General features: G+C 43.4%; 1 protein-coding gene across 2 annotated transcripts in view; it reads left to right on the forward strand.

The window, feature by feature from the left end:
• KIAA1958 overlaps window positions 1–16,956 on the forward strand; it is a 115,366-nt gene extending 98,410 nt beyond the window's left edge. For both annotated transcript variants that reach the window (XM_084628643.1, XM_084628651.1), the window contains 2 exons: window positions 10,494–10,666; window positions 12,699–16,956. In XM_084628643.1, coding sequence (XP_084484769.1) covers window positions 10,494–10,666; window positions 12,699–13,511 — 986 coding nt within the window. In that variant the 3' untranslated portion in view covers window positions 13,512–16,956. The remainder of the gene's footprint in view (window positions 1–10,493; window positions 10,667–12,698) is intronic.
• Window positions 16,957–21,330: the final 4,374 nt, after the last annotated feature.

Raw genomic sequence — 21,330 nt, forward strand, 5'->3', positions numbered from 1 at the left:
AGAATTTCATACGGTGGCTGTGTTCCTGCCTTTTCTCACCTCTCAGATCATTTTAAGTATTTAAAAAGAACAAGTTTAGTTGCTTATTAACTGGAGTAGATCATTAACTTTTGTCTTGCCGTTGACTGATCTTCAAATTGCTAAGCGAGTCTGATGTTTTAGCATTTCAGCTCATTGTTTATTTCCCCCCATGAGTACATTTTAAAAGTCTAGTTTTTCTGAACAACAGATTGATTTCATGGTATGTACAATGTTTGCTACTATTGTAGTGTGACTTTATTGTTTTTAAATATTTGTTTTGGTACAGCCTTAAACTTCTAGAACTAAGAAGAGCATTTCAAAATTAAGCAACCGATAACGTCATTGATGTCTGTGATAAGTGCATGCTTTATTCACAGTATTTTGTCTGTAATGGGGTATGGTGACCAATTCTCATTTATGTAATAAACTGTTTTCTGCAAAGGTGGCTACTTTCTTTAATCACATGAAACCAATGTACTTTAAAATTTGAAGCACATTATAGAAAAGAACCCAACCCACTCACAAGCCTTTCAAGGTATGGATATCAACACAGCTGTGAAATTCTTGTGAGCCAGTAAAACATTCTGAGAAGATGCATGCAGACAAGCCCATGAAAAACTAGTTCCTGCCCAGCCTTGTCTAAATTCATTGACTTCACCCAGGCCTCGATTCAGGAAAGCATTAGGCACGTACTTAAGTCCATCCTTATTCAGGAACGCGCTTAAAAATGTGCTTTAGTTACAGTGACGTCAATGGGATTGAAACCCAGGCTTCAAGTGCCCTTCCTGAATAAGGATGTTTTCCCGAATCGGGGCCCGAAGTTGGATTCAGTGAAGATAGGGGGATATTTTGGCTCTAAGTGTTCCATTTTGCTTTTAGAATTTCCATAACTGGGACTGCCCGTCTCACAAGAGAGCAACGTTTTCAATTGAAATGGGGTTTTTCAAGCCCAAGGAAGTGTCTGTGTTTTGTCCAACTAGCCAGTGTGCTGACATGCTTTCCTAATGGCTAATCTGTGTGCGTGCGTGTATGTGTGTGAGCAATTTTAAAAGTTCTTTAGGTAGTCAACAGAAATTACTTAAGGAAGGGTTTTGACTTAAACCTACAATAGAAGTAGACTCAGATCCAAGGCTGTGAACCTGGGATGACAGTCTCTTCCCAAGCCTGAACTTTCACTGTTCTAGAATACGGTATTAATATGTAAGACAATTCTGAGTCACAAACTCTATTATTTTAACGATGCTAATAAAGCAAAATATCCCAAATTAAATATCTGGCAGCTGTAAGAGAAGCCCCCAAAGCAGCTGCTTGTATGAGGACAGCAGTGTTGAAGGAAGAGATTATCAGACAATCTCAAGTGCTTATGATAGGGGCATGACAAAAAGATAGACATAAAACAACCAATGATAACTGTTAACTAAGCAAAGGAAGCATGTTCCAGGTTTGCTTGGGGAGAATAGGGCAGTCAAATGTGAGATGATTAAGCGGGGGCAGGGGAAGAGCTAGTGAGTTGTTTTCTCCTTTTGTCTCAGCTTTGGATCTTCATAAATTGACAAACTCTGCTAAGTGGGGAACCATGTCGCTGAGCAGTGGCAGTTTGTGGGGTCATTGTGATGCTCCTTTGTCCAAGCCCATGAAATCTCTTCTGAATGTCTGGTGATCTTGGGATGCATTGAAGAACTGATTTGAAGTTAGTTTTAATGCTGGTTAGCTTTAAAGCCTCTTCAGTGACTCCAGCAGTAGGCAGAAAGAGGGACCAGGACAGTTTGTATCATATCTCCCTACTCAGAACATCTCTGCTTCTGCAAACAGTGGAACGAGTGCAGGTTCCTTCCTCCCCCATTATGCACTTGGCTGACCATCCCTGGGACAGGTCAGCGTGAACTGCAGCCAGTGTACTTGGCCTTCTGGGACTTAGACATGCCATGCAGCTGTGTAAATGCTGATCAGGACCGGGCCTTAAATGTTTGAGGAAGAAATATTGGCCAGAAACTGATCTTGTAAGCTTTGCTCTATCTTTCAGCTGTGCAACTAACACGTATCTCTGTCATGCTTTTATTGAAATTTCATAATCCAGACATTGTTTACAAATGACATGTTAATTGATGTAGAAGTAGCTCAGGGATATTATGGCACGATGCCTATTCAGATGTATTTAAGAGACAAGAGTTCACACATTAGTGAGCTAGGGTTTGAAATTAGTTTATAATGTATTCCAAAAACAAGTGGAACTTGGCAGCTGTCCCTGGAAAGACATGTGAGATATCTCTTTAGAATAAACCAGCGTTTGTACATGTTATCACGCTAGCTTTTGGCAATGTGAGTCATCTTGCAGCAGTTTGGGAGAATATTTTGAAAAAAGAATGAGAGAGAGCTATAAAGTTACCTCCTTTTTTATGTAAACATTCTCTGTTTGTAGATCCAAATCCTGAGTAGGCACCTAATGGAAAATCTGCAGGTAGGAGTTGAAATGTGGAGCAGAAACTGACCGTCGCTATGGCTCAAAAACCTATGGAGAAACCACACCAAAGTCCCTTCGTGAGATGAGCAAAGACTCAAATAGTGGTAGCTCGAGGTTAGAATTGTATGGGGCATTGTAACTCACCTCAGCTCTACATGTTTGTTAAGAATACTTGTTTTGGCCTAGACTTCTCGCTTTCTTTTCCATACAAAACAACTCATAAGACACATGGTATTGAGGAAGATTCTGTGTTACTCATTAGCATTTGGAAGGAGATTCCGGAATATAGGAAGCATGGAGCTCTCGTCTAAGAGCACTTTTGGAAGCATCTCTCAATGCTGGGTTGTGTTTGGGGAGCTGCATATGTCTGTTCTCCAGGAGAGAATAATGGAAAGGGTGTCGTTGTTTGTTCAGATAAGGTTGTCCTGGACAGTAATTTCAGATTACAGGATCAGCTACCACTCTTGCTCTGTGCACAGAGCTCCCTTTTATGTCAGGGAGCAGCATGCACACTGATCAGTAAGTGGCTCATAGTATCTTGCAGGTCTCCTTTTGGAGGAAAACTACATTTTTAGGAAGTGGGAATGATGCTGAGATATTAAAATAAATCACATTTTCAGCCTCTCAATTTTGATGGTGTCTCATTAACCCTCCTTGCAAATTTCTATGTCCTTGCTCACCTTAAACACAAAAAATATAACTATTATAAAAAATATAAAAAAATATATAACCCCTGCCTCAAGGACAGTGCAGAGTATAGAGCTATCGGACCCATAGGGACACTTAAAGTTCTGGTATACGGAAAACACAATACAGCGCTTGTTGGATAGACTTGGAGCATGTACATATTTTTGACAGGGAGGAAATAATATCACTAGTTGTTTTTATCATCATCTTAATTGCAGAAGTCTAGTGAGCAGATTTTGCACCGGGTACATTTTTGCTATGATTTTGCAACATGCTTTAAAAAATATTGACATTGCGGGAGCAACTTAGAGAGTCAAACAAAAAGGGACCACTTTCAAATGAGTCTGCCGCTTGCCTCAGGCTCCACAGTGCTTTTGAAAATGGAACTTAGGCAAGCACCTCAGCAACTTGAAAATGTAACCTGAAAAGTCTAACTTAGAGTTGACATCCACACAATGAGTTGTGTCTAGATACTGTTCTGACTCCTATCCATGCACAAAGCTATCCTTCATGTGCGCTACAATGTGTTCATACATAATTTTAAACAGTTAGAACTTGACTCTCTGTAGACTGATGACTAGGCATGATATATTTTTGCAAGTGCATAAATACCCTGAAGTTAAGGGGATTTTGGGATGATAAAAGCAAGGGGGATTTGTCACACACTACACAGACGAAAAATGCAAATGACTGTCTCCTGGCAGCCTTGGGCATCTCTGATTTAAGCCTGGTTCTAAAAAGCACTTAAGCACATGCTTAATTGTAATGATTGGTTGGGATTTAAGCATGTGCTTCAAATTAAAAACATGCTTAAGTGTCTTGGGTCTTGATCCAAAGCCATGGAAATCAATGGAAATCTTTCCATTGACTTTAATGGGCTTTGGATAGGCTCGTGTTGAACAGGGATGGAACACTCACATACTTAAAATGAAGTCCGTGTTTGAGTGCGGTGTTGGATCAAGGTCCTTGTCTTTTCCAATGCTGCCTTGCTGTGTTAGATAGTACTGATTGCTAGAATTAGTGGAGTAAACTGCTTTCTCCTGGAACACAGGAGATTAGAATGCAAATGTAGAATATATTTACAACAAAAACGATCTGTTCCCCAGATAACTGAATATTCGGTGGCTCCTGTTCCCATGCTTATCTGACACACTGATCCAGATGGCAACCTGCCTTCCTCGGTGCCATCTTATTACTTCAGTTTTGTTTTGTTAAAAACAATCTCTTTTTCTGTGTATACCTGAACTACCCACGGTGATGATGGTAACTATCAATTTGTGAATCAGCTAGTTCGGTTCTCAAGCTTTAATAACAACGTAAGCTGAGTTATATGGGATCTTCAATCGAAAGAAAAAGCCGGGGGAGAGCGGGGAGTTGTGTGTAGAATAAAAGTTATGAGGATTTTATTTGATTTAGTAACATCTTACAAGTATATTGAGCGTTTTGTCTGAAGTATTGCAAAACAGCTGTCTTTCTGTTATGAGCTTTTTCAGCGCCTAGCACAGTGGGGGCTGACTGGGGCTCTTAGTTGCTACCGCAATACAAATAAATAATAATAAAATATTAGAGACGAGCCTGAACCAAACCTCGATGTCGTGAACACCCTGGAACTTTGGAAAAGTTTGGGCCCAGTGCTTAACTACCTGTCAGATTATATCCTGTACCTCAGAGACGTCTGCCTTCTGCTGGGACTCAAGGAAGCTGCACCGGTGACGCTGTGTCTCAAAAATGTAGTCCACAATTTTCAAATCTGTGCGTCTAAAGTTAGGCTCCTATGTGGATATTTTTAAAAGCACCTGTGGCTATTAGGAGCACAAGTCCCACTGATTTTAAGTGACAGTGGTGCTCCTAAATCCCTTGGGCACTTTTGAAGCTCTTCCCCCTAAATCTCATATTTAGGCTAATAACAAGAAGTGGGCCTGGTTTTCCAAAGGTCTGAGTGGTAGCTGCTCCCAGTGATAGCCCTTGGACCAGCTGGCAGTGTGACTGAATACTAGAAATGTAGGACTGGCAGGCACCTTGAGGGGTCGTCAAGTCCAGCCGGAGGATGTCTTCACAGATGGCACTCTGGGAAAGCAGAGGGGGGCAGGTGGCTTGTACAGAAATTTGGCACGAAGTGGATACTGTTGATTAAGTGTGCTCAGCAATTGCCTCAGGCAAGCAGAAGGGATCAAATACAGGGAAAGGGCTTGCCTGAGGGTTGCCAGAAGAAAGGGGCACAAAGTACCGAGGGATCTTTGCCTACTGGAGTCACTGAAAGGTGAGCTAAAGCAATGGGGGACTCATCCAAGAAGACCCACTGGAAGAGTGCATCTGCGATGCCTGCAGTTCCCTTCCGTGCTTGACCCAAGACATGATCAATGCAGCTGAGCGGAGGGGCCACAAAGGGGCCTGGGGCTGCTCTGACAACTGTTCTACTTTGCACTCACAGTGCAGTGGGTGTGAGAGATGCCCCAGGCATGCTCTCCACACCAGCACTGGGATGGCATAGGAGCTCCTACTGTGGTTCCAGATGGTACTCAGCGATCCCCCTGCACTGGGAGGGAAGGCTCGAGGAGCTGGATCTCCTGACTACAGGGAGCAGCGCAGAGCAGTGCCAAAATGCCGGGGCATCAAGTCCTAGATCTGCACCCGTTAGAAACGAACCAGTGTGGACAGTATCAAGCCTCGCTCGGGGATGAGCCAATCACAGCAGTACTGGCAAGGCTTATGCCGCATTCGGCAGGCCTCGGTGTGTGAGCGCAGAGGGTTTACAAGGCAAGCAGGTGTCTCCTCAATGGGCAGTGGCCACAGCTTAGTTCAGTACTGCAGGCAGACTTTCAAAGGGAAGAGTGCTAGCCACCCATAACATTTCCTGCAGTAGCCTGGATTTTTTTCGCTATCTCCTATCCAGTTACTTACCAGGGCCAGCCTAGCTCACCTTGTGATATCGTAACCCAGGGCAGCCAATGCTCCTGGCTATTGCCAGATGTTCTTCTGCAGGAATGTCACATGCAATAGTGAGCAAGTAATTAGGCAGCCAAACCTTGCAAAAATTTTATTGCAAACAGAGGAACATGGGAACCTCATGCCTTCTGAATTGTTTGACGTGAACATTTTTGCTGATAGTTTTCAGAGTAGCAGCCGTGTTAGTCTGTATTCGCAAAAAGAAAAGGCGGATTTGTGGCACCTTAGAGACTAACAAATTTATTTGAGCATAAGCTTTTGTGAGCTAGAGCTCACTTCATTGGATGCATACTGTGGAAAGTGTAGAAGATCTTTTTATATACACACAAAGCATGAAAAAATACCTCCTCCCACCCTACTCTCCTGCTGGTAATAGTTTATCTAAAGTGATCACTCTCCTTACAATGTGTATGATAATCAAGTTGGGCCATTTCCAGCATAAATCCAGGTTTTCTCACACCCCGCCTGCCCCCACAAACTCACTCTCCTGCTGGTAATAGCTTATCCAAAGTGACCACTCTCCTTACAATGTGTATGATAATCAAGGTGGGCCATTTCCAGCACAAATCCAGGGTTTAACAAGAACGTCTGGGGGGGGGGGGGGAGGATAGGAAAAAACAAGGGGAAATAGGTTACCTTGCATAATGACTAAGCCACTCCCAGTCTCTATTCAAGCCTAAGTTAATTGTATCCAATTTGCAAATGAATTCCAATTCAGCAGTTTCTCACTGGAGTCTGGATTTGAAGTTTTTTTGTTGTAAAATAGCGACTTTCATGTCTGTAATCGCGTGATCAGAGAGATTGAAGTGTTCTCCAACTGGTTTATGAATGTTGTAATTCTTGACATCTGATTTGTGTCCATTTACTCTTTTACGTAGAGACTGTCCAGTTTGACCAATGTACATGGCAGAGGGGCACTGCTGGCACATGATGGCATATATCACATTGGTGGATGTGCAGGTGAACGAGCCTCTGATAGTGTGGCTGATGTGATTAGGCCCTGTGATGGTGTCCCCCGAATAGATATGTAGGCACAGTTGGCAACGGGCTTTCTGTCTCTGTCTGAGGGGTTGGAGCAAATGCAGTTGTATCGCAGAGCTTGGCTGTAGACGATGGATCGTGTGGTGTGGTCAGGGTGAAAGCTGGAGGCATGTAGGTAGGAATAGCGGTCAGTAGGTTTCCGGTATAGGGTGGTGTTTATGTGACCATCGTTTATTAGCACTGTAGTGTCCAGGAAGTGGATCTCTTGTGTGGACTGGACCAGGCTGAGGTTGATGGTGGGATGGACCACACCACACGATCCATCGTCTTCAGCCAAGCTCTTAGATACAACCGCATTTGCTCCAACCCCTCAGACAGAGACGGACACCTACAAGATCTCTATCAAGCATTCTTACAACTACAATACCCACCTGCGGAAGTGAAGAAACAGATTGATAGAGCCAGAAGAGTTCCCAGAAGTCACCTACTACAGGACAGGCCTAACAAAGAAAATAACAGAATGCCACTAGCCGTCACCTTCAGCCCCCAACTAAAACCCCTCCAACGCATTATTAAGGATCTACAACCTATCCTGAAGGATGACCCAACACTCTCACAAATCTTGGGAGACAGGCCAGGGGACACCATCACAATTAACTTAGGCTTGAATAGAGACTGGGAGTGGCTTAGTCATTATGCAAGGTAGCCTATTTCCCCTTGTTTTTTCCTACCTCCCCCCCTCCCCCCCCGCCAAGACGTTCTTGTTAAACCCTGGATTTGTGCTGGAAATGGCCCACCTTGATTATCATACACAGTGTAAGGAGAGTGGTCACTTTGGATAAGGTATTACCAGCAGGAGAGTGAGTTGGGGGGGGGTGAGAAAACCTGGATTTGTGTTGGAAATGGCCCACCTTGATTATCATACACATTGTAAGGAGAGTGATCACTTTAGATAAGCTATTACCAGCAGGAGAGTGGGGTGGGAGGAGATATTTTTTCATGCTTTGTGTGTATATAATAAGATCTTCTACACTTTCCACAGTATGCATCCGATGAAGTGAGTTGTAGCTCACGAAAGCTTATGCTCAAATAAATTGGTTAGTCTCTAAGGTGCCACAAGTACTCCTTTTCTTTTTGCTGATAGTGAATCCGATGCTGCCTGAAAATTGCCTTTCCGATCAAAAGGAGAATAGCCAGCTGTTTTCAGAAGTCTTTTGTATGTTTATTTAATAGCTGTAGTATATAGAAAGAGGACAGTATCCCTTTAAATAGTTTGTAGGCCCTCTAGGGGCACTGACCATGCTCTCTGTGTTCTAGAAGCCAAGCCGAGCAACAGCACGTATATGTAGGTAGGCCTTGTTTATAGTCAGTAAACACAGTTATTTGTTCCCGGGTGGTTCCATCATATCTTGTGCAAGAGTAAAAGTCACAATATTCTTACCCATAAAAACCCTCCAAACGTTCACTGATTGCATAAAGGGTTTGAGGCTGGGTCGTCAATTTTTGAGATCTTTCTAAGGGTACATCTACCTTGCAATAAAAGACCTGCGGCGATGAGGCTCAGAGCCCAACTGGTCAATTAACGTGGGTGCCAGGGCTAAAAATAGCAGTGTAGCCATCCGGGCTCACGCTGGAGGCCTGGCGTGAAACCCCCTGACGGGGAGGGTCTCAACACAGCTCTTTTTAACCCTGTGAGCGCGAGTCAATTGATCCAGGCACTGAGACGCGCTGTCAAGGGTCTTTTATTGCAGTGCAGACATTCCTGAAGCATCTACAGACACTGCATATTTTGCCTTGCCTAGCGACTGGGGCAAACCTTTGACTTGAATGGGAGCAGGGGTCGGCCAGCACTGGATGCTTTTGAAAATCCCATGCCAAGGGCATGAAGAGTGTTCTAAGGCCTAGCCTTGGTCCCAACAGTGTGCAAGCCAGATGCTTAGATGGAGCCTGTGGGTTGGAGGGGGCACCACACTTCTACCTCCCTGCATAAAGCTTACATGGCCCCCACCCCAACTACACACCATTCCCAGGAGCGGACTCACAGCGCAGTTGCCATGTTCAGTCATCAGGCACTGGGAAAGGATGGCGGGGAGGCCCTGGGCATCCAGCATCCCTTTAGAGCCAGGATCCTTCCTGGCTGACTTATAGCTGGGGGGAAAATGCATGGGGCATTGTGGAAGCAGAGACGCGGGCTCTCAAGCTGCCCCATGAGACCTGGAGGGGAAAGCCCCTTAGCGACACCCCCTCTCGCCCATAGGACAATCTCATTGTTATTTAAAGAGGCTGGGAACCTTCTCTCCTCCTTCCCTGCTGGGGATGTGCAGTGATTACCAGAACCCTAGAGCTGCAGTAACTTCTGCACCCTCTGTGGCGGCAGTGTTGGGGCCAGGGGAGCTGGGGAGGTATATCGGGCTGCTTCTGAGGGGAGCCCCTTTCCATGAGTTCTCACAATTCTGGGATGTGGCTCCCCTCCCCTTCATCTGCCACCCTGGCTGGCAGACCTGCCGAGCAGCCAACTGGGTGCACAGATGACTTTAGCAGCCTGTTGGGGCTTACGTTGGCCTTGGCTGCCACATAAACTGGCTTCGGGCCCATAAAAAGTACACTTAAATATAGAGGATGTAATAAAATGATAGTGGTATCATAAAAATGTATTACTCTTTTCATAAGAGATAGCAAGGGCTTAAATACCTACAATAGGGTCCTTCATCAATCTGCTCCATTCAGTTCCCGTCTGTGCTGCTGAGGAGAATTTAAGAAACGAGCACCAAGTGTCTTCCCTGTAATCCTGGCCTCACATCAGCTAACGCCATCTCTGACAGCTGCCTCTGTTGGCTTCACTACGTCTCTGGGCCTGATCCGGCACTGTTTGCACTGAGTGCAAAGCGGGTAGAAAGCCCCATGGTGGGAGAGAGTGGAGAATTCCGACTGAGTAGCGTTTCATATCCAGTTTGCACAGGTATGCCTGACTGCCCAATGCGCCAGGCAGTGGAGAATCAGGACCAATGTGCAATGGAGCATTTCTTTTTAACAGCTAAGGTAGTTCATTAAGGCAAATCCTTGATGTTTCTTCCCACTGTTTTTTCCCCTCATTGCACCTGTCCCCCCGGCAAAAGGTTCTGCATCGCCCTATCAGTATCATTTACTATATTTAGCAAAACAAATTTAATTCTGGGGCAACCTCAAGATGATCCCATATTGGAAACACTATTCCACATTCTAGAGTTCCAATGAAAGTGCTTGAATAGCTTCATGGGACTTCGCCGTTTTCGGGACTTCACCTCTCAGTATTTCTACTCGGGCCCATGTAAACAATTCCAAGTGGCTCTAAACCTGATTAACTAAAGAGTCCCACAAGGGTACGTTGTTTTGATCCCTGCCTCTGTTTGTTTTCTAGCGTACTCGACTAAGCTCAACAAGTTTCCTGTCTTTAATTGCGACGATGGCCTAAAGTATCTGTGTCTCAGTGCTGTAAGCCCAAACACTACAAAAGCTACTCTGTACGCCCTGAACGTGTGGCGGTACTGGTGTGTGACAAAAGGACTTAAAGACTGCATGGACATCACTAAGGTAAGCACCGAGAACTCCTTGAGACCGCTCCTCTGGTCAAGGCCAGCTGACCCACGAATGGGAGAGACACGGCTGGGTAAAGGTGAGGATTTAAACCTCCTTTATGCTCCCATGATCCCAATATTAGCCAGGGACCAACCCAGCCCCCAGAAGAAGTCTGCAGTCTTCTCTAATTTACACCTTTTTGCCTCCTGCCCCATGGGGCTGTTCCATCAGCCAGGGACAAGCTAGGTACAGGGGAGTTCTGGCCACACCCACATTTTGCCCAACCACGGCCCCTGCGCTGGCAGCCCAGAAATGGCAGGATATTCATGTCCTTGCCCAAAGAACACACTTTTTATCTAAGGGGCCTTATTTCTCTCTAGGGGTCAGGTACTAAAGCCCCAGTCCAGCAAGCACTTAAGCATGTGCTTAACTTTAAGTCTGTAGTTCTACTTAGATGTTTCAAGTTAAGCATGTACTCTGCTACAGTGGAGCCTAAGAATTTGTCTTGTCTGAAGTAATACAGGAAAAAAATAAAAATAACCCTGCAACAGTGATAAAAATCTACTCTATGACCAAAGCAGTAACAGGGACGTTAGATACCAGCACTCAGCACACAAGGGTGCAGAGTCGAGACATCCTTACAACTGATGCAATAGAGATCCTAGACGCTGTGTGCATCAGGCAGCCTGCTGGTTAAGGGAAGGGTTTCTTGTGTTAGTGAGATTAACGACAGTGCATGCTGGGCATCTAAGGAATGTCGGTCGAGTCCCAACGATGTGATACAACATTAGAACACCAAGGATTGCTTGTCCCACTATGACCTGTAATGTCAGGAAGTATTTTTGTTTTCAGTTTCGAAGGTGTCCATTTTAAGAAGGCTGTTGCCACTTGGATTTGCATCTGTTTTCATAATTTACAGATGTGTTTGTAATCCAGAAGCAGAAATGAGAGCGCCAAAATAAACCTATGCAGGTTAACAAAGTCTGATTGCAGGGCAAGTATGACATACAAATGGCCCAGATAAGTGCTTGTGATTACAGACAAAGGGTCCCTGAATGCTTTTTAATTCTCAGACTCTGGGAATCAAAGGCGATATTGTCCTCCATCCCTCCTGTTATCGCAAGCATCTCATTATAACCAGCTTAATGCTTTCCTTTAATTATGAGATTTATAGAGGCTGTAAGTATATCTCAGTGAAAAGGAGGAACGGAAAGTTTCCCTGGCTAGAGCTTAAAAGGGAAAAGTACAGAATATAAGGCATGCACTGTACTCCATGCATCAGACTATATTCATACTAGGTGAAATCCTGATCCCAGTGAAGTCAACGGCAAAACTCCCATTGACTTCAGTGGGGCCAGGATTTCACCCTCCATTTCTTAAAATGTGGGGGTTGGTGTTGTGGTGGAAAGGGCCCCACCCTAAGCATCAGAATGAGTCATCTCTCTCACCTTTCATTAATCCTGGTCCCCTAATATCAGTGGGGTCCTCGTCTCTGCAAAGCAGTGTCCTAGCAGAGGAGTGCTCAACCCTTTTATTCCAGGCTGCCTTTTTTTCTCCATACAGCTATATTTCCCATTCCAGTCAGTACAGCAGCCATATACATTGCATTCTCTTTGTAGTTACACAAATATGCACCCTTCTTCCAAACCTGCAAGGTTACTACATTCTTTTTGGGAAGACGGGAACATGTTGCATCTTGCACCTGTCCTCTGTGCAGAGCGTGAAAAGATCTGGAACTTGGGTCTTCCCACTTAGTAGCATCTTTCACCATCCACAAGCAGGCTGACCTATGACAGAGATAGAATAGAAATGGACCCGAGCCACAACCCTGGATCTGAAAAGTGATACATTTTGGAGAAATTTGAAACCGAAGTTCACTGCTGCTCAATATCTGTCATGAGACAGACCTAAGCCCTAGGTGTGAACATCACTGCGGTTTGGGAAAATTTGGATCTAGATCCAAACTTGTCAGTGCAGGCTTGTCGCTAATAAAGAATTTTATCCCATGCATGTAGTAACACTGACATTTGCATTTCTCTTGTTCCAGATTCCAGCCTCAAAGCTGAATGAACTCCTTGAGGACTTCTACATTACGGTGAAGAAAACGGATGGTTCGGACTTCCTAGCCACGTCCTTGCATGCTATCCGCCGAGGCCTGGACCGGATTCTGAAGAACGCTGGGGTGGGATTTTCCATCACCAGCAGCACCTTCACATCCTCCACCAAAAAGTTGAAGGAGAAACTCCGGGTGCTCAGCAAGGCTGGGATGTCTGGTGCTCGCTCTCGAAACATTGTCTATTTTTCCCTGTCTGATGAAGAAGAGATGTGGAAAACAGGATGCTTGGGTGATGAGAGTCCGGTAGCCCTACTGTCCACAGTGGTGAAATATAACAGCCAGTACCTCAACATGAGGACTTTGCAGGAGCATGCAGACTTAATGTACGGGGACATTGAATTACTCAAAGATTCACAAAACAGGCCCTTTTTTGCCCGAACGGACAGCGTGAAACGAGAACACAGGGTGAGCTCTAACAAAGTGTGTTATGGCCAGATATACCATGAGCACTCCAAAGGACACAAGCTGTGTCCCTACTGCCTCCTTTATAAGTACATGTACATCCACCGGCCCCCAACCCAGATGGAAGCAAAGTCTCCTTTCTATCTGACTGCACGGAAGGAGATTAGCGGCATGGGAAATGTGTGGTACGAGGAACAAAGAATGGGTCTCCGCTCGCTGAGGGGAGTCGTCCCAAAGCTGGCTAAAAAAGTCAAACTTGACCACTGTGAAAACTTCACTTTTGTTTCATTCACTCAGGCTTCCAGAAAGTTTGGCTCTCTTAACTCCTATCAACAAGTCTGACATCCATGTTCTAACACCATCCATGTGTTCAGTCAGTTGTACACGAAGGGGGCATTGGACTAAAGGAGCTTATTTCAGTAGCCAGACCTCTATAGACAAGCAGAAAGATGATGGCCTGCTGATGACTCGCTTTGATCCTTATCGAAGCAGCTGCTACTGAGAAAAATTGAGCTCTTTTCCAAATGTGTGTTAATTATATTCTATTATTGAGACAATATATTGCTGCATATACAAGAATGCTACAGGAGTGAGGAAATCAGTTAATTACAGTGCCTTTTAGCACAGGTTTTTCTCAACAACTACCACATTAAACTGGTCCAGAAATAAAATTCCCAGTAGGTCAGTAGCTTTAATACATTGTGAAGAAACTAAGTTGCTATTAAATAATAATTTAAAAAGTGGAAAGAGTGAGAAATTAAATGTTTCCTGGGGAAAAATTGCACTTGACACTTTTCTGTTTGGTTGATGGATAATCTACCTTTGAAAAGCAAGCAGCATCACTTGATGGAAGATCCTGCAGCTTTCTTCTGTTACAATGTTTGGAAAGCATGAACTTGGGTTATGGAAGTTCTCTGTAGTGGTTGTCACCTGCTTTCCATTGTCCATTGCTTTCCATTCCATTGGGGCAATTTTATGAAACCAGATTCATGTACACACACGTTTTAAGAACTATATTTCCTACGCAATGGATGACCTGTGCTATCATGGATTTTTCTCCTTAACAAGTATGGCTTGGATTAAGGGAGCTATTATCAAAGACTGGTAACTCTTGAAGCAGAAGTGCCTATGTTTTCTTTCATAGTTGTCATACAAAGGTTATTTTCTTGTGAACCATTCTTAGATTTTTCCCATCTGGGCGGTATATAATGAATATAGATATTTTTCCAATACACAATAATTTACACTGGATCTGTAGATACTACTAGAGGTAATTCCTGGATTTACCAAACAAACAAACAAACATGGTTACAGCATCCTTGAGGGACAGCTTTTTGAATCATTAATTTATAAAAGTTAAGTCCAAATATTTCAAAAAGGCCAACTAGTGATTTTGGGTGCCCTGCTTTTGAGACACTCTAAAGGGACCTGATTTCAGCATTGTCTGAAAGTCAGATCTCTTTACAATGTCACAAGTTTGGCACCCAAACACTGAGGCTCTCAAAATCACTAGTCACTTTTGTAAAATCTTGGTCTACACTCTTAGGGTTCAATCCAGTGCCATTCAAGGCAATGGGAAGACCCCTATTGACTGAAATGGGAGGTGTATCGAGCCCTTAAGTCACAAGAAGATGTGTCATAGAAGACCTTGCACCTATTTTAGGGAAGTAGGAGTTTTACCATGCATGGCTCATTGTTCTAGTACAAATGACCAGGCTGTCATCTTCCAATGTATCACGAAGCTGTGACATCATTATGGAATCTGGGGACACATCAAGCAATCATTTGTATACCAAGATTGTTTTACACTTTTAAATCATAGCTCAAGACCCATAGTTATGTGAATACAGATATATAGAAATAAAATCAGGCTTTATTTTTTGGACGCTTCATACACACGTTGCTCGTATACTTCTAGCAAGAACTCGATTTCTAGTATCTATTTATTATCCATGAGTTCTAAAATATAGTTTTACTTCTATCTTTTAAATGTGTGTGAACAGCATTAAATGTTACTTTAGTTTTAAGAAAGTCAGTCACTGGACCGGGAAAGACAGAGCAGCATTAGCAAGGGAAATATCCACCATAAGCTACCAACTAGACCCTTGTGCAGGCTGTGTTGCTTATTTTCCTCCTTCTGTTTGTTTCCTTACTAAGGACCTGATCCTGTGGGGTCTGAGTACCCTCCACTCCCCTTTGACGGCAGGGCGAATTGAAGATGCTCATGCGTATATATGATCAGACTCCGTCCTAGTAAATGTAGTGTGAAAGCTATGAGGTTAGGAACTTTGGTTAAGCTGTATTTCTTTCAGAGAACTGTACAATGTAGCTTGATGTATATTTCTGAAATTGTTGGTATTGATGTCTGAAAGAAAACATACATTTCTCTGAACACTTTACCTCTTCTTGGTTTACATCATTTTCCTTTATTTGACTGACTCTGGTAAAGGGAATATCCTGAAACAATGTTTTGTCAGTTCTCTGAGGTTGATCTTCATGTAGGAGACTGGCAGGTAGGAGACTGTATGTACGGTACACTGTAGCATCACAAAGGCATTCCAGCAAATAACTGGACATTACTGACAGAAAAGCAAAAGCTATATTTACATAGTATGGTTAGTTTTCCTTTTAAAGAGATTATTTATTTCGGCTGTCACGTCTGCCTTGCACCTTTGTGCAGTCATTTGCACCTCTGCAAAGTCAGTGCAAAATGCTGACAGATTAGCAGCATTTGCTGGTTAGTAGTATACCTCTGCCCAGGTATAAATGGCAGCCCAAGCAGCAGGGCTGTGAAGAATTTAGTCTTGGACGTGTCAATTTTAATGACAAAAATTTCCAAACCCAGATGCATAAAGTCAGGCTTTTAAATCCACAGTTGGCACCTAAATATGTGGCCTAATCTTCAGAGATCCTGAACTTCGGCAGCTCCCTTGGGACTTGATGTTGCTAAGCAATTTCCAGGATCAGACATTGGGAGAGGGCATCACTATTAAAAATATTAGGGGAGAGATTTCCAAATGCACAAAGGGGCACTAGGCACGAAGCTAAATGTGACTGCTTATAGCAGAATTTGGCTAAAATTTCGTTAATTCCCTTCTGAACTCTATTTGGACAGAACAGTTGCATTTCATTATTGTATTCCAGAACTCTCTCTACAAGGAGAAACTAATTCACAAGTATTATCTGATAAAATACTATACAATGAGGAAAAATCCTACTTCTTTGCTTTAAGAAGTGATTAGTGCAAATAAGATTTTTTTTTTAGTACTAGTATAGATTCCCTCCCACGCCCCAAAATTTTTTTCATGGTATTAATAGCCATAATTTGAATTAAATGGTGCCCCTCTGTCCTAACATGTGAATCTATATTATCCAAGGAAAGCATTTATCCTATTCCTGATCTGCTAGCAGTGAAGATGAGCTTTCCATGTTTTGCAAACATTGGTATTATCTGCATTTGAAAAGCAAATAGAGCACCGAAGGGCAGCAGATGCCAGACAAGCTCAGACAGGCATAGAATCAGCCAGCTTGTTATCCTGCATTTGGCCTATCAATCTGATACCTGATACTTCACAGGATACCCGTAATGCACACTGTGTACCACAAAGCTTTTTCTAGGGATTGGGTGAGAAAACGCTACCCTATGAGCTGAAAAAAATAACACCTAATGCTTTTGTGAAGGAAAGTCTGTCTTGATCCTGTTTAACAATGTCTTTTTTTTAAACTGTTCTTAAGTTCAATAATTTGGTGGCGCTGTTCTGATTTATAATCAGTGTTTGCTCTGAAATAAAAGCAATATTCGTCTTTGCAAAATGTGAGATGGGACTAAATATTTCAGAATCTAATTTTTTTTTTGAAGTAGAGAACAACATTTGATCGTTTAATGATCAGTTTTTAAAAAAATTATTTGTTTATTCCCTAAACTTTCTCTGTGGTACAGTCAGTAAAAGATCTTCATTTTGTCTTTTAACTTTTAGAATTAATGATACTGGAGCCATTGTTACTTATCTGAGTAAACTGGATTTTTAAAAGCATCAAAGATAGGCTCAGGTTACTGTTTCTGTATTATACTGGTATCTAGAGGCCTCATCTGAGATCAGGGTCACATTGCGCTGGGCAGCGCCCATACACAATCCATGTCGCAAAGGGCTTACAATTGAAATAGACAAGAAATGAGAAGTTAAAAAGGCACAAAGATCTGAACAGACTTCCCCAGGGTCACACAGCAGGTTGGGGGGAATAGCATCCAGGTCTCCTGAATCCAAGTCTACTGCCCTATCCCCTGGGCTATGCAATCAATCTTGCATTCACCAAGTTACACTTCTGAACAGAACTTCACTGGGAGTCCTCTGAGTGTATCAGGAAGGCAGCATCATAGAATATCAGGGTTGGAAGGGACCTCAGGAGGTCATCTAGTCCAAGCCCCTGCTCAAAGCAGGGCCAATCCCCAATTTTTGCTCCAGATCCCTAAATGGCCCCCTCAAGGATTGAACTCACAACCCTGGGTTTAGCAGGCCAATGCACAAACTACTGAGCTATCCCTCCCCCCCATCATTCTAGACCATAAGCATTAATGAACTGGAAAGCACTGGGATGTTACCAGAGGAGATTGCATCTGTTTATTTAACTGTGTGGCCGAGCTATGGTGACAAGCTGCATTTGTGCATCATCTGTTTGGGAGTTTCGCCAGAGCAAGGACTGCAGAGCAGGCCATGAGGGGAATTACCACCCAAAAGCCCCATTATTTTGAGATGGTGGCGCTGGTCCTGAGCTGCTGCTGAGGAGCACTTAGTGCAACTGGAGTGGAACGAAGCCGGCTTGACACCATCTTTTTGCACTCCTGCCTTCCTGAGGAGCCGGCTTGACACCATCTTTTTGCACTCCTGCCTTCCTGAGGCTGCCTGGATGCCGCTCCAGTCCCTGGCACTAATTATGATGGTCTGAAGCTGCTCCAATTTATATTTCCTGCCAAGAGCCCCAACTGGCCCTTCCAGCAGCCATCATGGGGCACAGTGGGGAATCAGACCCTGTGTTTTATGTTTCCAAAGGGCTTGTTCACCTCCATCTTGGGTTCTGCTCTATCCCTGTTCAGAACGCTGATAGTGCAGACACCCTTCGGAAAAAGTGAGGTATAAATACTTTAAATGTATATTTCTTATGGTTCCATATAGAGGGGTTCCATTCAAATTCCTCTTATATCACTGTATTGTAATACTTGGCAAAGGCTGACTTTTGAACGATGGCCACTGCACTATTTACTATGCTGTGCTTTAAAAATGGAAATTTTCAGAGATCTCCCCCTCCCCCCCTGCATTTTCCCTCTCCCAGATCAATTGTCTTCATTACCTAAGGATCGTATCTTTATCTTGCTGTGCTGTGCACCATGGTCAACGTTTTCAAAGGTCTTTAGCAGGACCCTACCAAATTCACAGCCGTGAAAAAGGCGTCGTGGACCACGAAATCTGGTCTCCCGTGTGAAATCTGGTCTTTTTTGTACTTTTACCCTATACTATACAGATTGTATGGGGGAGACCAGCGGTTCCCAAACTGGGGGTCCAACCCAACAGGGGTTTGTGGGGGGTTGCAAGGTTACTGGTGGCGGGGGTGGGGTCACGGTATTACCACCCTGGCTTCTGTGCTGCCTTCAGAGCTGGGCAGCTGGAGAGTGGCGCCCGGCCGCCCTCACTTCTGCGCGGCTGCTGGCGGTGGCTCTGCCTTCAGAGCTGGGCTCCCGGCCGGCTGCCGCTGCTCTTTGGCCACCCAGCTCTGAAGGCAGAGCCACCGCCAGTAGCCCATTTCGGGTCAGGACCCCTACAGATACAACACCCTGACATTTCAGATTTAAATATCTAAAAATCATGAAATTTACTATTTTAAAATTCTTAGGACTGTGAAATTGACCAAAATGGACTGTGAATTTCATAAGGCCCTGGTCATGAGTGACTAGTGAGAGGGCTGGGTTTTGGGGGTTCATCTTGACACACCCACAGGGGCCTGATTTTCAGAGGGTGGGTATTCAGGGCCCTTTCAAATGTCTCAAGTTGGGCCCTCCAATACCGAGGCATCCAAACTCACTATTTACTTTTTTAAATCTTGCCAAGTCTGGGAACTACTCCCATTTGTACACGTATTAATCGCCTTGTAAAGGTGGGACTATAGACCTCAGTGCTTTATAGTAAACAGAGCTGGGTTTATTAGCTTAACTTCCTTTGCAGCACCGTGTTCTGGAAATCCTGACTCCTGATGACAAAGTACATCATCCTTAATGCAGGGACTCTTAAACTCCTCAATGCCAAGGCATTAGGCCAACATTTATGTTACACAGATAAGAGCACTGCCTCTATTCCAAATGTGTGTTTGTCTGTTTGCAGTGTTTTCATTTTGAAGAGTGTCCTTTTGATGGTTGGACGTGCAGGGGCATGATGCCAGGAAAGCATCTGGTCCAGTGTAGTGAATCCCAGGATAGGAGATGCGTTGATCCCAGGATAGGAGAGAGACAAGGTGGATGAGGTAATATCTTTCATTGGCCCAATTTCTGTTGGTGAACAGAACAACCTTTCAAGCTTCACAGAGCACTCTGGATACCTTCTCCAGATCTGAAGAAAAGCTCTAGGAAGCTCAAAAGCTTGTCCCTTCCACCAAGAGAAGTTGGTCAAATAAAAGATATTACCTGACCCACTCTGCCTCTATTATTATTTAGTAAGATTCTCTGAAAAACACTGTGCTGTTAGACACTTCAAATCCTTCCATGTGGCAATGAAGCTATTAACAATATACCAAGACCCTAGCCATGTGGAAATGTGCGTACAGCGGGCATATTCACTCACACGTATGTACATATGTATGTATCACCAGGAACCAGAAGTAACAACTTCTAAATTCATTGTATGCAATCAGTATAATGGAGTAGATGCTGTTCTGTGTAAATGGAACAAAGTGAATTTGGAGCAGGTTGGGAGTATAGCAAGTGTGGGGATGGAGATGATTGGCTGAATCTCTTTGTCAATCACAGCTCCAGAGGGGGTCAGTTAGCAAAATATTCTATATGAACAACATCTTTCAAATATTCATGTCCAGGAGTCCGGGCCTTACCCGCTGATTGCAAATTAAAGTAACAGGAAGAGTTTAACATACTTTTTATTTTCAGTAGCACTCAACCATTTCCTTTTAATCTAGTAATAAAACACTGAGTAGTTTATATTTTTCTTTCTGGAGCACATTTGTCCTCTTTTTTCAGAGATATTCCATGATGTAAGGAAGAATTTCCATGCACAAATCCCCCCAGCCCCTGGTATTTGCTTTCTGTGTGATTCATTCTCTCTCTCTCACTCAAAAGAATGTAAGAGCCAAAGTGATAGGTGGCCTCAAATATTATAGTTATTAACAATGATTTTGTTAAGGAATTTTGTTAAGGAATAAATCTGTTTAATAAAGGGAGGTTTTTTCTCTTAAACAGCCCCAGCATATTGACCAAGAATATTCTAATGCTTTTATTTACTCTGCATGTATTTTACAAAATAATGTAGAAAGTGACATAGTCATTGCTTTCCTTTTTAATGCACTGGAAATCTTCCCAGTACTACTTCAGAGTGCAACAGGCAATCAATTAACATCCAGAATGCTTTCCTTGTATTGCTTTGATCTTTCTCCTCTGCACATATACTGACTCCTGATGTGTGTATGAATGTATCATCATATCTGCAACCTATTTCTGCACAGTCTCTAGGTAAGCAGGTTTGCAAGAAGGTATGTTTCAGTTCTGATAAATGATACTTAATCACTTTATCCAGCTTGGTGAAAAATAAAACAATAAAAAGCTTTTTAAATAGATTTATGGTGGAGGCATCATCCAAGCTATTGAGTTAAAAGCGTGGGTTACTGCATGTCTGTCAGTACGAGGACTGTGAACCAGATTTTGCCTTTGGATTTGTCCATGGGGGTGTTCTATATGAGCGTGCCAAGGTAAAACTTAGCTCTGCATAAGAATACATATTTCCAAGTTAAATCCAGCTCTCGCTATAAATTAATAAATGATGAATCGGTGTATTAATAAATGATTAATCAATTGTTATAGAGCCCAACAGGTCGATAGGTGGCTTATAACAATGGCATATAGCCATTTACTACATCTTCTACTGATACGCTTCTAACAATCTAGAAT

The sequence above is a fragment of the Lepidochelys olivacea genome, assembly GCF_965140295.1.
Source record: "Lepidochelys olivacea isolate rLepOli2 genome assembly, chromosome: 5".
NCBI lineage: Eukaryota > Metazoa > Chordata > Testudines > Cheloniidae > Lepidochelys > Lepidochelys olivacea.